Source organism: Xiphias gladius, chromosome 3 (assembly GCF_016859285.1).
Source record: "Xiphias gladius isolate SHS-SW01 ecotype Sanya breed wild chromosome 3, ASM1685928v1, whole genome shotgun sequence".
Classification (NCBI taxonomy): Eukaryota; Metazoa; Chordata; class Actinopteri; order Istiophoriformes; family Xiphiidae; genus Xiphias; species Xiphias gladius.
The window spans coordinates 5,154,031-5,172,801 of NC_053402.1; the positions used below are offsets into that span (position 1 = coordinate 5,154,031).

The 18,771-nt window shown below is 39.4% G+C and overlaps 1 protein-coding gene across 3 annotated transcripts in view; it reads left to right on the forward strand.

Moving 5' to 3' along the window:
* The window catches only part of sept12 (septin 12), a 77,210-nt gene that overhangs the window by 7,025 nt on the left and 51,414 nt on the right, over nucleotides 1-18,771 (forward strand). For all 3 annotated transcript variants that reach the window (XM_040118994.1, XM_040119011.1, XM_040119002.1), the window contains exon 2: nucleotides 5,333-6,904. In XM_040118994.1, coding sequence (XP_039974928.1) covers nucleotides 5,333-6,904 — 1,572 coding nt within the window. The remainder of the gene's footprint in view (nucleotides 1-5,332; nucleotides 6,905-18,771) is intronic.

An 18,771-nucleotide genomic window follows, 5' to 3' on the forward strand; every position in this document is an offset into this window, starting at 1 on the left:
CTAGCTAGCTAGTAGAAGGTAGGTGTTGGATTCAAAGACTCGATTTTGGTTCATACAGCCAGGTGCTGCAACAAAAAATGCAAAATGACTGGGTGAGTTGGAATACAGATGGAAGGGTCTAGTGATGTGTCAGCCAATCATGCCATTGGTCTCATAGCTCTGAAACAGCTGAGCCAATCACAGTGAAGTTTGACAGCTTAACAAATGAAAAAATGGCTTCAAAAGAAAATCATATTTTTGTCTGATTGTTGCAGAGTGAACACACAAAACCACATTGTTTTTTTAACAGTTAAATAAATAAATAATGAAAAAATGTTTGAAGATGATTATATGATCGTATCAAGCTACAGCTTTTTCAGTCCTTATTCTACTCTATATCATATTGTAAATTGTCACATCGTTTTGAAAAAATTTAAAAATAAAACACGAACTGCTAAAAAACTGCAAACAAAGATGGAAAGAAGGGTCATGATGCACAGGCTTAATGAGCTCTGGTAATCTGTGTACCAAGTTCTAACCAACCATTCAATGACCTGCAGGATAACCTTCATACAGTAGAAAGCAGTTGTGGACAACAGATACTGTGAGAATCACTCAGATTCATTTATGAATCAATGCAGATTGCTTTACCAGCATTTTTGCTTTAACCACATTAAATGTTAATTTTTTAATGCCATTTTAAAGTATCTGTGGGCTGGGGAATAGTTTATTTGCATTGAGTATTTTTTTTTATCATTTCTGTGCATTTTGTGAAAGAATTTAGTTTACCCTTCTTGATAAAAAAAGACTGAAATGTGTGGTGCATGCAGATGTGGTTCTCAGAAGTCTTAGCCTCCCCTAGACTTTTATCATTTGCCTACAGTAGTAGGCAGGTGAGTAATCTGTTGAATATTAATTGTTACCATCCTACAAACATTAGCTCTCTCTAGTTGCATTTGTACTATAATTACACAAAAATATCCCTGCATAAACATACTTAATGAATGTTAAGATTATGTGTTACTACAGCAAAGTGCATTATGTGGGAATTAGGGCAGAAGAGATAATGTAAGTGATTTACTTACTAGCCATTGCTTTAGTCTCCATTTTATTAAATCCTTAGACTGTCAATCCTACTTTTGCCCTTTTTTAAACAGGGGTTCCTGAAAAATCCCTGACCAATGTCTTTTTTTTCCTGCTAGAATTCTACACCTAGACACAAGTTCAGGCATTCTCAGTGGAGTAAAGTTAGTCCACAAAAAACTGAAACTATATTTTCATCATAGAAACACGTCATAATGAATGTGACGTTTATTCAACTTAAGCAACAGCTGTGTTCTTACTTTTGAAAAAACAGCCTTTCGTCATCAGATCCAACAAAATTCCAATTTCAATAATTGGAAAAATTACGAATATCAGATGTGATCATTGGCCAGGTTAATAATCAGTTGAACCCAGCTGAGCCCCCCCCAACACACACACACGCACACACCACAGACACATAAACATATAAACAGACACATTTCCCAGTGAACTGGCCTGCAGTTGCCATAAAAGGCTGCCTCATACATGAATACACATGGATACACACACTTTCCCAGAAACTCACACATAGCTGCAAATATGCTTGAGTGTGCACTGACGTGTGTGTGTGTGTGTGTGTGTGTGTGTGTGTGTGTGTGTGTGTGTGTGTGTGAGTGTGTGTGTGTGAGTGTTCCTTTGTATATGTGTGAGAGAGAGACAGAGAGAGAATTTAAGCATATCTCTTTATCAGATTAAGGAGGCATTGTGCAAAAGGAGAGGATTAGAGTCAAAAATAGACAACACACAAATAGACAACACACAATCAGACACATACACACACACACACACACACACACACAGGTAGAACAGAGTTGAGATGGGGCGCACCACTGCCACTGTAATTATTTTGACAGGGTGCCAGAAATAACCTAGTACCGGGACTCCTTATCTTTTGCTTGGAGGGCAGGTTCACACTTGTAGCTTCAGCGAAGCTAGCTAAGTGCACACAGCCCTCCCCAAAACACACACCCTTCCCCAGCCTGCCTGGAGCCTACAGAGGCTGTGAGCCGTTAGCTGCTCAATCAGTTATTGAAACGAGAGCTGTGTGATATCAGGCTGGGCTGCCTTCCTCACCAATTTTTTTTTAATTAATCAATGCATACTTTAGTTCATAAAATGTCAAAAATACTTAAAAAAATCCCCACAGTCTCACAATATCACAGATTCCATGGCTTCAAATTTGTTGTCTAACCAACAGTGTTTTTTTCCCCAAGACCTGTGGATTGGTTTAGGAGTAGTTAAGATTTCAGTTGACCCAAGTTTTCTTTGGTTGACTACAGCCCTAATCTTTTCTGTCAACTAATTGTTTCAGCACTAATTGAAACTGCACATAGCACAAATGAAAATGTAATATATTAACGGGATTGTTAGTGATCATGTTAAACTGCTCATGGATACAGGATGGTTTGAAGGCCAACACCTGGCTCTTTCATTAAGGAAATGATAATACTTTGTTGCTGTAATGTTATAATATGGTAATAAAGACCTTTGTCACTTGCAGGATTAAGATGACTGTTTGCCACCAAATATCTGTCTTTACTTATCTCGTAGGGACACTTGTAGGGACTTCTAGGACACTTCTAGGACTGTCTCACAATTCTGATTACTTACCAGTGTTGGGTAACAGCTGCTACCAAATTCTGTGACAATTTATTTACTTTAATGTGGTCTAATTAGCTACCATAATTCTTAAATAAAAGCCAGTATGATGGCTGTGGCCAGCACAAAGATATAAGGTACCAGGTAAGAAAATATTGAGGGGGGATGGAATAACCTGTACTATAATTTCTCTGATGATAAATTCAGTATAATGCACGTTTCCACAGATTAATTCTGTCATGTTATACTCACCACTCTTCTGCTCTCACTTAAGATAATACTCCTTTATTTCTCTGATTATTTCCAACTGCTTTTACAAAAACCCACAATAACTTTTTTGTTAACAAACAGTTGCTTATTTACACATCTAGCAGTCCAACATGATAATTCATTTGGAGAGTTGTTTTCGTCCACATGATGAATCTAAATCAGTCTATTGGCTCTGTTTTTGGTCTGTACCAACCCCTGAGGGAAATGTGTGGCTCTTTAGCTGCTAAATGCTCCACTATGCTCACCAGCTAGTCTCTAACTGTGTCTGTCGGCTGTTTGCTGCTGAGCAGGTAGTGGACAGTGGTTTTTTAATAATTTTTCTCTGAAAACAGCTGCCTGCGGCTGCAGGATACAACGCTATGAGGGGTGAGAGTGAACCAAAAGAGTAAGGTTGCAGCTGGATAGCTAAACACTAAGCTTAAAAACTCACTATGAATCAAAGCTGAGGGGAGCTGCAGATTCAGCTCATAGTTCCTCTGTAAGTTCATCACTATGATAGGCCCCTTTCACATAGTTGATTATAGCTGCTTTAACTTTTTTATGTGACTGTGGTTGTTTTTAATTGAAGATTTGCCCATCAAAATAGTGTTTCTGTTGCTAACTTAATGCTTTAGTCGGTTTCACCCCTTTCTAAAGAGCTAGTTTACTGAATTCATTCACTGTTTTGTAATATTAACAAACAGGATGTGAATGCACCTCTGTAAAAGACTCTAGAAGCAGCTCAAAGGCCAACAGTGATTGCACCTAGTGACTGCGCTTGTAGTTGTGTGTGTGTATACCACTGGTCACTGGTGTGGTAATTTAACATACACCGGCTCAGATTCTTAATGACATGAAAGGAGTCCTACCTTAGCTCTCTAAGCTGAGCAGTATGGGTGCATACACTCACTCTCGCCTAGTCTTAACACGTGTGAATGCTCTGCCTTGTGTGTGTTGCAGTGCTTCTCACCCTTAAAGGAAAAATTGTAGCATATTACAACTTAGGTTTTATGTTTGTAGCTCTGGTTTCAGTTCACTTCAGGAGTATCTAGGATGAGAGCTTTAGGGGGGTTGAGCCCCTAATGAGGATGTGACATGCATACAGGGCCTTGCAAAAGTGTTAAACCCCCCTGCTAAATCACCAATTTCCCTGAACAACAATTAATAAATTGATATTTTTCTATATATGATATTTTAATTTACAACGATAAATGCTGTTTGTAAAAGTGGAGAAGCAACGTAATTAGTTGGGTGGTCTATTGTATAATAATAATGGTTCAGAATGAACAATCACAGATTTCAATATAATACACCTGTGTTAGAGAGGACCCTCAGTTAGTTAATGAAACCTGAGGCAAAGATTCAATCTTAATGACCCGAACTTTCCAAAGGAAATATCAAGTTTTAACAAAGCAGATATGAGGAGAAATATACAAAACATTGTTTCAGTCCCTAAACCTCATGGGGACAGTCCACCATTAGGGACAGTTCACCATTATAACTGGCACAATAAGTATGTGGTCTTGACTATCTGTCATTTGACCGAATATTCTCTGTCAGAACATTCAGCAATTTTATTTAACATTTCAAATGACTTCTTTTATGTCTTTCTAATCTTTTTAATCTAAAATTCACTACCGTTACCTCCTTCTTCTTATCCTTTGGTTTTAGTGGCATGGCAGACTATCAACGTTAAAGGTGCATGCCGCCACCTACTGTACCAGAGTGTCTAACATTATGACTTTATGAATAATAGTGGATATTAAATCTGTTTAAATAAAGCCATTTGAACCTGTAATTCTTTGTCCCCTGTCTCTAACAGACACATTTGGAAAATCTAACATTAGAGGGCTAAAAATTATTTTAAAAAACAAAAGTATTAATAATTAGTAATAAATAATAGTAATAATGGTTCCCTTTGTTACTGTGATGAATTGGTGTCAGAGAGATAATTAGGTGCAAATTCCACAAAATAATTCAGGTAACAGCTGTGGATGACCCTGGATGACATCTCAGCTTTCACTTTGGCAGTATAATTATATGCACCCCCCCTCTCACCAAGACCATGCTTCAAGAGAGCGGGCAACATGTAATTTGCGCGGGTAAATTTGATCACCATCTTCCTCAAGCCCAGATTTAAAGCAAGGCTAAAACAGGACGTTCTGGTGATGTGAGAGGTCGCATGCTGCTGTCAATTCAGTGGGAGCAGCAAAGAGTAGCTGTAGTTTAGCAGGAGACGTCAATTTATATGGGAAGGATGGTGCATTTTAGATGTCCATCACTATCTGACAGAACATAGGCACTTCTGCTTCAACAACTGCATATAACATACGTCAAGATGTACTTGACAGTTAGGTGTTAGTTAGAACTGAGACATTTGTTAATGACATATATATTGTATACTCTCTCTTCCCACCTGCAGCACTGAAGAGATCCTTTGAAATTGAAGATGTGGACGACATACCATCCTTCTCAGCTTCCCCAGTCTCTACCCCCATTTCCCCCTCTTCCTCCCATTTCTTCCTAAACCACAATAAAGCCAATGAAGAGCACGGAGGAGCTGGCCAGTCCCCTTCATTAGCCTTCAACAACAACAACAGCCTGGGCTCTGCAGACCACCACTCCTGCATAAGCCTGAGTTCCAATCCCAGCCCAATCTTCAAGTCCCGTACAGTAGTCAGCAGCCTGTCCTTCAACCGAGGATCCATGAACAAGCCAACTATCCACAACAATAGCTCCTCCATGGCCAGAGCTGCATCTTTCCAGAGCAGGTTAAACCCCAATAGTTACTCAATGTTGTCTGGGCCAGGCAGTGACAATGATAGCCTTCACAGCTCCACATCCAGCCTGGAGTACTCTGGGGGTGTTGGAGGTGCCCTCCCTCTTATCAAGCTTGGGTCATATCCCAGTCCTCCACCTCAGGGGGAGTACCACAGAACCCAGCCCCAACTCCCACAACAGCACCTAGAGGAAGGTGCCAACTTGGGAAGTAACCAAAACCTGAAGAAGTTCTCCTCCCATGGGAGTGTTTTCCACTCTGAGATGGACCAGGGGCCAGGGATGGTGCTGGGTGTTCCACAGCCATGGGGGTCAAACCATGGCTCCATGCCCAGCCTAGACCTCCAAATTCGTGATGGAGGTGGAGGAATAGTGGGTATGCAAAGAGGTGGAGGTGGAGGCAGGATGTCTCCAGGGTTGATGTATGCCAATGCTAATGCAAACTGGAATGGTCATCTTCATAATGCCACCTCTATTGGGGAGGAGGGCTACTGTGGCTCCAAAAAAAACTGCCAGCCGCAAGGGCCCCAGGTCCTCAAGGCTCCCCAGCCTAAAGTCAAGGAGATACCACGTCTCAACAAGTTTCCCCTGGATCTGGACAGCTTGGTAAGCAGCACCTCAACAACATCTCTTGCCAAGGCTCAAGGAGGACCCATGAGCCCCAACCCCCCCAAGCCTCCTCCAAGGAGCACAGGACGCCTCCGCACCAACCCACCATCCACCTCAGCCAGCCCTTCAGCCTCTCTCAGCAGCCTGGACAGTTCTTCTGAAACCCCGCCCCTCTCCCTCCACCATCCCTTCCTGCCTCTCTCCCCACGTTCTCCAACTCATTTGCAGGGCTCCCTTACTGTCCCTGAGATGAGTTCCTCTCCAGCGCCCATTTTTCCAGCCCTGAGCCCTCAGCCGGAGATTCCCTCAGGGCCCCAAATTGTCCAGATGGTCCCCAACCTGCCCAGCCATTACAGCTCATCAAGCCCCTCCATCCCCGGAGCAATTCAGTCTTTGGAAGATGGCGCAGGTGATACCAGAGATAGTGTAGGCTCAATCTTACAGAGGATCGCCTCCTTCTCTCAGTCTGTTGTCACTCACCCCACACAAGCAGCTGTGACCCAGCCCCCTATAGTCCAAAGTAATGGATGGTTATCATCTGCATTTGGGTGTCCTGCTGAGACCATGCCCATGCCCTCAAGGAAACAGGGGGAAAAGAAACAAGAAGGTAAGATGGTTTTTGCAAAGTGCTAAAAACAGCTTCATTTGCAGTCTTTCTCTCTAATTTAGAACCATAGGTGATTGTATGTGCATTTGTGTGTGCCTGTTGTTCACGAGACAATCCCAAAGGGCACAAGGGATTTCAGTGGTGGGTAGGGGATTACAGAAAGAGTAATTATATATACAGGTAACCGGGATTGTAATCATTTTCTTTACATATATGCATGTGAATGGCGACTTCAGACCCATGAAAATAATATTCTGGTAGTGTGCAGCACAACCAAAAGAAAGATAATTAGATGGAGTGATGCATCCTCATTTTCAAAATAATTCCATCCAACGTATGAACAAAACAGGAAATAGAATAATTTATTATATATAAATATATATAATGTATAATATATAGAAATTAAGTAACTAATGCTTCCAAAATAATTTTGGGGTAGGGGAGAAATTTGATGACTGATCTGCTGTATGTATACCATTTACAGATTTACAGTAACCAGATTACCCATATATAGTGCATGTAATATACAGTCAAGACCAGAAGTACTTGTACAGTTACACATTTTTTGTTCTTGAGGCTCTAAACCATCCATAATTGGATACTACATTAAAATGCAAAGTCTCAGCTTTAATTTGAAGAGGTTTGCATCAATATAGAAAGAACTGTGTGGTAGATATAGCCCTTTAAACACATAGTTCCCAAATTTTAGGAGTACAAAAGTAATTGGACATATACACACAAAAGCAAACTAAATCATCATATTTAATATATATTGGAAAATCCATTGCAGTCAATGACTGCCTGAAGTTTTTGACTTCAGACATCAGCATACACTTGGTATCTTCCCCGGTGATGCCATCCCACAGATTCACTCAAGCCACCTGCAGGTCTTGCTTGTTGTGGAGTCTCTGCCTTTAGTCTGGTCTTCAGCATGTGGAATGCTGCTCAGTTGGACTGATACTTACCAAATACTCCTGGTTTTGACTGTAGCTGTCTGATGACCTGCATGACCTATTATTTTTCTTGTGTGCATGTAAATGTACTACATGAAATCAACTGATTATTTAGCAGAATGGTAACATCAGTGAGGCCTGAGAAGCCTGTTGTGCTGAGGAGGAGGTCAGCATATTGATAAGATGTTATGTTTCCTTCAACTAACATTTTCTTTTAAAATAATGAGGAGATGTTGTCAATTATCAGTTTATGGCAAGTAATAAAAATGTTGATATTGAATGTATCGGTAAAATGTTCACTGACAACATATTTCTTTTGTTTTCCACCAAAATATCCGATATTACAATATCCATTTGTAATGATTGGGAAAACAATTTTAGCAATATGTAAACATAATTTCAAGGAGAAAGGATTGAATATACAGCGTAGAGGATGGTAGAAGCTGACAGTCATCTTTTTGGTGATTCCCCAATGTTAACAGTATTTACACTAATGTTATTATGCTGCTGCATTACTGATATCAAATGCTGCACATAACAAGCATCAATCTATATGCACATTCACATTGCTTAGAAAATCTTGAAGTAGCAACACATGGAAAACATGTCACGTAACACTGATACATTTGTAACACAATTCTAGGTTCCATTTCGTGAGCTGATGTATGTGTGTGTGTTTGTAAAAAGGTCTGTTAAACAAATGGTGACATGGAAATTCCTTCTGTTTTAATGTCAGTGTACACAAATCAAGGTTTGCAGATGAGCGTAGCAACCACATCTATTGAATCTGTTTCCTGTTTTATGGAGCTTCATCTCAGACAGGCACACACACACACACACACACACACACACACACACACACACACACACACACACACACACATGTTGTGTTGTATATTTGCTTGTCTAACATTTTTAACAGGGAGTTTAAAGCTATTTTACTCCACCTTCTCTCAGCTGGCCTTTGGCTCCATTTTCCAAAGTCAACATTTCTGTTTCCAAGCAACACATTTACAGAAAACATATTACATTAAATACCACTCTATAAAGCTACAAAGCCCCTATTCATTGGTATATTTGTTTTATTGGACAATCAACAGTTGGCAGTGACAGGGGAGATGGGAGGTCAGAGGATAATCAATATAATGTGTGACAATATACATCAAACCAACAACAGTGAACATTTGTCAACTAAACTACAGCTTTTTAGTTTATGACTTTTTTCTGATTTCTTTAGGGTGATTTTAATAGTGCATATGTTCTGATAAATTCAGACTTTAATCCTACAAACGTATGGTTTTTCCTTTGATCCTCATATTATTTACAGCCACAAATGGGCGTGGCTATGGTTTAGTATAGTAGGTCATCCTCTAATCCCAGAGTAGGCAGTTTGATCCCCAGCTTCTCCTGTCCACATGTCGCAGTGTCCTTGGACAAGACACTGAACACCAAATTGCTCGCAATGGTTAGAATAGCACTTTGCATGGTATCTCATTGCCATCAGGGTGGAGAGTGCATCAATAATAGCCAAACTGTAAAGGTAAATGGTAAATGTAGCCATTTACCAAATGCCTGTTGTTTTACATCATAATTTTCTAGTCATTCCCTTCATGCAAATTATTTGTACGTCTATAACGTAACAGTTGGATGGATCAAGGGGATGTTCTGCCTTGTTCTAGTCCCACTATGATTTAGTCTGATTAGACGCCTGGACGGTTACATGACACTCTTATCTAGTGCAGATTCAGAAACTAAGATGAGCAATTTAACAAACAGAAGGCATCTGTTTTAGGGCACTTGTGGGGATTTTCTCTTTGCCTCCCCAATCTCATCAGGGAATTAGTCCCCTGAGATGAAAGAGATAAAAGAGGAATTCTCAATTCAGATCTTAACTGTGACTCCCAAAAAGGCTCACATGACAACAGGAGAGATAAACAAGACGTGTGAGTGTGTATTTTGTTTGTTGTGTAGTTTGTTCTGTGCAAAAATTCTTGCTATTACCTAACATGCTGAGTAGTTGACGATGCTTTTTTAGGGACATTTTTGTTTGAATCCCCACAGTAACCATGCCAAATGCAGACTGTTTTTTAGGAGAGGTAGAATGATTTAAAAATCATAATCATATTAGTAACCCTTCAAGTGGCAAAGAGAAACAACTCATAAATATTAAGAGGTTTTCAAGACTTTCCAGCTGCATTAAGGTTTTTTTGACTGCTCAGGGGAGGAAATACTCAAATATCCACCTTATTCCTAGCCCCATGATACCTTGCATGAATTACAGACATGACTTCTGCTTATTAATTTAACTGAACTGGCATATATGAGAGTTAGTGGTATTCTACAGGTTTCTCCCCTTTTCTTATAGACTTTTAGAAAATAAATCATGTGGGAACACAACATGTCACACCTTGAAGGAAATTAAACTAATGTTTTCTAAATGAAACTGTAGTAATGCTGGCATCAGGAACTTCATGTCTTAAAGCAAAAATGAAGAAAGTCACTAGCCTTGCAACATTAAGGCTATAAAAACAAGCTCAGTCTGCGACGCATGGCTCAGTAAATGGCTGTTTGTCCACTTTTTGTATATTCAGAAAAAAATATCTTCATACATATATTTAGTACAATATGCTACACATCTTGATGTGTCTGCTGAAGGAGATGAATTTGTGCAGCTATGGTTGGCAAAGATCAGCTTGGGAACTGCTTTGAGAAAGAAAGTAAGTGAATAACCACAATTAACTCACTGAATGTGCAGCTTGAGGATTTTAAACTCCTCTATGTTGCAAACACATATTGTGTTTTTTACATAAAATTCTCTACAGAGTGCAGCTTCATTGTGATCTTTGGCAACTGTTTCATGAGAGCACACGTGAACATTGCTGCTCTCATCTATGTTCACATTGTAAATAACAGGCTAATGTGCCATAATGGGTGTTCACAGTGAAATTATTGTTTTGCCCTAGCCAGTGCTTTTACTTGGATGGTTTGTTTCCCATAAAAAGCATGAAAACAAAAAAGTGCCCCTGGGGCCTTTTCCTCCACTCCCTTCCTCTGCTCTTAGAGAAACACACAAAGGAAAAGAAATGTCAGACAGTAGAAGAAAGCAGAAAGAGTGAAACAAAAAAAACTGAAGCAGTTGGTCAAGATCAACCTTGAATTGAAGTGTTCTTAAGCAGAAAATAATGTGTTTTATCTGAGTAATGAATCTGTGGGAATCAAACCCACAATTTAATGCAGTCAACAATGTAAGTTATCATGTACTGACTACAGATAAGTATTGTTCTCTTCGTTCCGCTAACCCCATGGATTATTATTCCCTGTTCATATCTCTCTCCACACCTCCTCCACCTTGGAAAAGCATTCTTATCTCTCCTTCCATTTTCCAAACCTCTTTGCTTCATCAGTTCTGCATTCCTTCTATCTGTTTACTGCTGTCTTTCTGCTTCATCCCCCTCTTAGTTATTTTATAGGCATGACTGTCCACCAGCCATGATTATAAGGATAATGTGCAGACACCACAAATAACACCATCATTACCTAGAATAACTTTATTCAGTTCTTATTCACTGCTCTTTCATTCAATTTTACTTTCTGACCCCCCCCCCCCCTCTCTCTCTTCAGCTATCATGCCCAGGCTTGTCTGGACTGACCCTGCCATTTCCTCATTCTTTCTGATTCAAGATTTAATGACAGTGAATTAGGGAATAAATTCCCTCCCAGCAGATGTCTAAGCCATCGTCCTGTTTCACTCACCTCAGTTTATATCAGTCACAGGGTTTTTTATATTGGTAACTGAAGTGGTTGGGTACTGCTGGAAGGGTAAGGTTTTAGGGCAGAGAAAAACACCGGGTGCTTTCCATTTGGCTAACCTGGCTTCCTCACTTCCCTCACTCGTGTCTCTTATTTGCATCTTAGTTCTTCCCAGCGGGGAAGAGACACCTTTAACCCTCAAACTTGACTGATGCAGTTAGCATCAGAAATCACACCCCGTTTTTCTCAGAATCCTAAATTAATCAATCCAGGCAGCACAGATACCATCTACAGTCTGGTCGCACTCTTAACATATCCAGAGATATTGTTATGTCAAGGATAGCCCTGCATAAATATGCTTGGAAATCATTTCAAATAGGCAATCATTATGATATGTTGCCTATTAACCATCATGTTTAGACATTTTCCTCAGTATATATCAGTATCTGATCCATTAATTTTTGTACATCAGTGGTTACAGTTTAGTTTATTTATTTGGATCCCAATTAGGTGTTGCTGGCCAACTGCTCATTCCTCCTTGGGGTCCAGTAGCAGCAGGAACTGCTAGCACCTAATACAGCAGGACTTTTTTTATGAAGTAGATTCACCAAAATGTAAACAAAATTAGGGGAAAAATTGTGCATCAGGTATAGTGCAATTGACTGACTCCCTCCATAACAACATTATTGTATACTTTCCTTCATTCTGGACCTTTTCATTAGGCCCAAATGGTTGTTTTTTTTCCCCAAACCCACCGTATAATCCACAACAGGAAGCAGAGGGAAAGTTAAGTGTCTGTGATGTACAGTTTTGTGTGCACCTCTGCTCATACTAAACATCAGGAGATTTAGGTGATCCTGCTCATATAAACACTAGAGACGAAGGAAACAGCCAATTGGATCTTTTCATAAGGAAACTTCCTCTCTGCTGCTGTTTGTTGCTGTTTCACCTCGCTAGTTTGTCCTTCCCGTCAGCTCAGATTGGATTCCTTTTTCCTGTCCAGTTGTTTTGTTCAAGGCCCTGAAATGTGTTTCCTGCACTAGATAAGATTAGCTCACCCTGGCTGTTTAGGCTTGTTACGGTGATAGGCAGACATCAAAAATTTTAGATGACTAATTCTAACCACGAAAAAGGCCACTTACAGAGATGAGGTTCAGTTAAAAGGACCTCACTTCGTAAAAGTGTTCTGAAAAGAACTCACACATTAAACCTCTCCAATTATAACTTCCATTTTAAATACAGGGAGAGACAGAAAGAAACAAGAAAGAATGGACAAAAAAGTCAGGAGGGATGACTTAGTGAGACTTGTGGTTCAAAGATGTGAGACAGCAGGGGGAATGTGACATGAGAAACAGTGAGAAGTAAAGGTACGACTATGGAGTGAATGAGTGCACAGTAAATCAAAGCATCATAAATCAACAGATGGTGGATTAGACCCTTTTAAAGGGTACAACTTCTTCAAAATGCTGTGGTGATGAGTCACACAGGTCAGTAAGTATGTGTGTGCACATGTGTCATGATGGAATAACAACACAAAAGACAACAAAATTTGTCTTTTGTAAAAAAAAACAAAAAAACTTTTGCTCCAATTTATCTACAAAACAAACTGAAGCACAGAGGTTGGATATTGACTAGAGGTGTAAGGGAAAGCTGCTATACATATGGATTTGTATCTGTTAATATCTCAGAAATATGTTAATCTGTATCTGGATTTACAGTAAAGTACGGTTTAAGTAAGCAGGATTTTAATCAGAGGATTTAAACTGCCTGAGGCAATCTATGTTTACTTATTTCCTCTGTCATTCATACTCCCTATATATATATATATACATTTACAATAAATTAATAAAGTAACATAGTATTTGAATCATGTATGTAAATTAATAAAACAATCTATTACCAGTTTATGAACAATACCTTCAAAAAACAGAAAAAACAGTCTACATAAAGGCTGTGCAACTGTTAATGGGGCAGGTAGAATGAATTATGTCAATAGGCCAGGAGAGCTCAACAGTGAAAAAATAAAAGTCCAGCAATACAAGAATAGCCAATTGGGCTATATTGCATGATCTGGTGTTTGGCAGGGTTTCGAACCCCGATTTGGCCGGGGCCTTTCTGTGTGGAGTTTGCATGTTCTCCCATCGCCTGCGTGGGTTTCCTCTGGGTACTCCGGCTTCCTCCCACAGTCCAAAGACATGCAGTTAACTGTTAACTGGCGACTCTAAATTGACTCTAACATGACTGGTTGTTCCACTCTGTCAGCCCTGTGATAAACTGGCGACCTGTCCAGTGTGTACCCTGCCTCTCGCCCAATGTCAGCTGGGATTGGCTCCAGCCACCCTGTGACCATCAAAGGATAAGCGGTATAGTTGATGGATGGAGGTAGTAATTGGAGGAGACCCAGATGAAAATAAGTTTGTACTGATCTGTCAATGTGTCTACAAAAGGGGAAAGCTATGGACATGATTTATAAGCAGATTTATGGGCATCTACCCATGATGCACACTGATACCACTATTGCTGGAAAGAGTATTTTTCACTAATTGCCGCAGCATGTGTATGATGTATGATGTCTGTGTGTTCAGATTTTATTGATTTATGATTTTGAGATGAAGTGATGTGAGTTTGAGACAAACTGTGTCAGATGGGTGACAGGTAAAATGGGGGAATAAAGAATACAACTGCACAAATTATGATTTGTGAGCAATGTATTCATTTCTGGTTAATGGTGTCAATTTTGATACCTAATTTTCATTTAGCTTTAGTCAAATTTCAGTTGTTTGATGTTAGTGTTGGTCAAGAAAAAAATAAAGACAATTTAGTCTAGTTTCAGTCAGTGAAAATTTAGGGTAATTTTGTCGTGTTTCACATTTTGTCATGCTGTCACCATCTTTGTTGTATACAGTTACAGTGTTGTATAAATTGCGTAAGATGGGTTTCTCCACGACGTCTGAAAATTTGAAAAGCCCATAGAGATATATTACGAGCTCTCTCTCTCTCTCTCTCTTTGTCTTCCATCTAGCACTAGCATTAGTATTACAGCAGCTGTCTGTTCTCTCCTCTGCAGAGCAGCTGATTATTCAGAAGCTGATTCACTTGTTCACTAAAGTGTTATCTGTCTGGGTTTAACTTAAGAGGGGAAGCTAAAATGAAAGATAACATTGTGATATTTATTTAGTGAACATCCAGAGGAGGATTTTACTGGTTGACTGCTGAAATTGATCCTGGAATTTAACATTACTTGTCCTTCTAATAGCAATACAAAAGAGAGACGACTGAAAGTGTCATCAACATTACATCTGCTTCCACAGAACTTGATAGTTACATCACCTTTTCTAAATGCCGGCTTGCTGCCTGCATATTTTCATAGTGGTTGGTATGTACAGGGAAAATATAGTTTTTTTAGGCAGATGATGGAAACTGATATGGAACAGAATTGCTTTTCTGTGACTTCATGCTGTCTGCTAACTGTTTGAATAGTCAAGTTTTGCATCGGTCTGAGACTCTCGCGCTAATCCAGTGGATGAGTTGGAGAAATTTGCTATCACAGTATGTATTCTTGCCAGTTTTTCTTCAATGTATAAACCCTAATCTAATCATATCACAGCATCTCTTAACAAAGAGACTTGAAATCAAAGCTGGAGCCCACCAGAGCTACTCCATCTCCTGCAGGATCACAGTGTTGCCAACTCTCACACTTTTGGCTTGGAACATTTTGGTTTCAGACACAATCTCATACTGATGAAACAAAAGTAAAATGCAGGCTCCTTTTCTTCGACTATATTAAATCACCATGGCCATCACATAAAAGCAGGATACATACGTATGTCTCCAAATTGAGAGAAGGACGTTGCATAATCTACATGTGGCGCAGCAGCATTAACTTCATTAACTACATAATTAATTATTTAATTCTTCTGAAGTGGAACTGTGATCTTGTGGTAGCGTTATTAAACTAAATTTTTTCCTGCACAGCAAGATCACAATGCTTTTGCACACAGATTTTCACAGTGAAATCATTGAGAACGAAGCAGATGTGCTCAGGATGAATCCTGCTTCATCAAGCTGTTGCTACATTTTTATTGTCAGCAGAATGCAAATATAATTTCTCCTGAAAAGTCACAATATTTTTTCTGTTGTGTCAAGTGGATTAATACAGGGAGTTTTCAGTTTTGCTGCTTAAAAGCAATAATATCATCTCTTCAAGCATGGAACTTATCTAATCACTTAAGTAAATCAAAAATAAGGCAACAGATAGTAGTCCTAATACTAGTAATTGCCTCAGTGCAAGGATATGAATATTATAACACATGAACAGGAATTTCAGTGTTTTTTGAACCATGAATTCAACTCACATAGGGGTATATGTGGGGTGTTGTACGTCGCAGTGCTTCACGGAGGTGAACTTTTTAACCCTCAGATTCATTTAAAGAGTCGCTTCACCCAAATTACCAAAAATAAATAAATAAAGGAAATCAAAATGAAAATGTTCTCATGTTGATCCCAAATGGTATCTGTTTAGATAGTTAAAAAAGACATTTACAAAATCTCTTTCCAGAAACAGTGGCATCGTTACTCTGGACAATCCACATCCACAGACCACAATGTCTACAGTTCTCATTGGAGCAACTTTCTAGTGAAGAAATAGTCCCAATGAAAACTGTGGAAGCCATCCCACCCATACCCAACCCCAAGAGCTCCCCCTCCTCACAAATCCCAGTTTAACCCTTAGGAAAATAACACCTCAAACTGCACTGAATTAACTGACAACACAATATGAATATCACAAGCTTAACAGAAGTGTAAATGACTATATGGTATGAGATTGTGCAGCTGTTCATGACATGATTTCCTCCTCTGTAGCTTTTCTATATGCAAACCAGCTGTATGTGTTCCTGACATGAATGTGTCACACTGTTGTGATGTGCTTTCTTTTTAATCAAAAGTGAATATTCTCCATCTCTCTTTCTGAAGTCCTGATAGTGTGTACAAGAGGTATTCCAATGGAAGCACAGCAGAGCCCTGTTCAGGTTGAACATGTCTAGAAAAGGGGATGGAGGAGGAGAGTAGTGGAGGACAGTCAGCAGTGAATCCAGAGGAAATACTCCTCCCTCAGCTTCCTCTCTTGTTTTGTGAGTGCTGTTTGGCAAAACTGTGGATAACTGAGGGATCTCTTGTTTTGCACATATTTGCTGTGTTGCTGTTTGCTTGGTTAGAGGCCAGTTAGTACACGTCCAACCTTTCAACCTTGGTAGCTCCAACCTTTCTGTTTAGAATGATCTAGACTAAAGGGTCAGAAGAACACAAGTCTTCTCATGAATGTGTCTCACTCACTCACTGCAGCCACGGAAGAAAGAGGGGATTGTGTTTGAAGTCACGTGCAGACTAGTCACTGTGCGTGTGTGTGTATGTGTATTAGGTAAAGAAGCACCAGTCGCCTATAGCAGGGATTGGCTTGGATTTGTTTTCAGTCTGTTTAGTTGACCAAACATGGCTGCCCTTTGGCTTTTCCAATCAAAAGCAAGAGTTGTGGAAACAATCCTGTGTGCTCCACGCACCTATTGAGTGCTTATCTAAGAGCTTGACGAGGCCAGGTCAGGGTCATCAGGTGACTAAATTTTTTTTTTTTAATATCCACGCACAAGATGACAATTTTATCTGTATTACTTATTAACATGAAATTTATTGTGCATTTTTGCTTTCAGTTTACAGGGAGTCACTGTACATGATGCATTGTTAATCAAAAAGTGAAAATTAAAAAAAAAAAAGATGCTTAATGCAGCAAGAACAAGGACATTTACCACAGAACCTCCTGAAGATCAGGGCTGGGGTTTATTCAACTGCTAAAAGTGATGTTTTGGTCATAAATAAAAAGAGAAAAGTAAAGGTTTTCCACTTTAGGACTTGGGCACAAACTGTTAGAGAGCTAAAGAACTCTCTTGGTTAACAGAAGTAAGTTGAGTAATTCAGAATAGGCTGTTTTTCTCCAATGCACTTTTTATTTGATGTTTTCATTCCTCTTCAACGTGAATGACAAGAGTAATGCTATTTTGTATGTAATCTCTTTCCCTGCAGCATTTTTGTTGTTTGCACTTGTCACTGTGGTACTACATTGACCTTTGCATGTTTTCTCTGTTGTAATTTCTTTTCCAGCAGAAAACTTTCCTCCCTGCTCCAGTTTGCTTTTTATTTGTGTTTCCATTTTGACCAATTTCCGGCTCTCACACTGGTTTCAAACCAAAGCAACAATCACATGAAAAAAAAGGACATTTTATCTGGTCAGGACAGGTTGTTAATTAAAGATGCTATATGTAAGTTTGTGCTATCACTACATAGACAATGTTACAACTGTTCACTTACCAGTCTTGAAGAAACGTCGAGTAGTGCTGACAGACAGCTGAAGGGTTAACTCTGTGTTTAGTTTACAGTAGTCAGCTGTTGTAAATAAATGCTTGGTTACTCCTATAGCTGTAAGCAGGAGTAATTTGTTTATTAAATTTCTTATTCCTTCTTACTTACTTCTGTGATGAATCTTTAACTAATAAATTGGTAATGTAGTGTTTTGCTTTAAGTATAATTATCATAACTTTGATAAATACAGGTCCAGACCAAACACTGAGAATGCTGATAATCTCAGTCATGTATGTATGTCTGTGCATGTTCTAAATACATCACATCAGTGACTATTCTAAACTTCATACCCTGTTTGACCTTTTTCACACCCACACCACCCTAACCTACATGGCTGCCATTATCCCTAACGATTATCTCTTCTCCAAGGAGATTCACACGAGGGTGTTCCTTGTAATGTGGTCCTTGGCCTAAGGGGGCCAGCATTTACTTCTAATCCCTCTAATGTAAAACAGACAGAAGGATTAAGAGGAGGGTAGAAGAAAGAAAGCCAGAGCAGATTAAGAGAGACATATGGGAAGAGTTAGTAAAAGGATGAAAGAAATGATGAGAAAGAAAGGGAGTTATTAAATTCCTTCCTCTTGTGTTATAAGGGGGGTCATGTTCCCTTAACAGTTGGTCAGAATACTTGGCTCTGTCACAACCATCTTCACCTCTTCAGAGCCACAGTGTGTGATTGAGTATCAAGTGGAAAACCTGATTATTGATAATCTTCTCCAGTATGAATCTATCAATGACACCCACCTGCAGGGA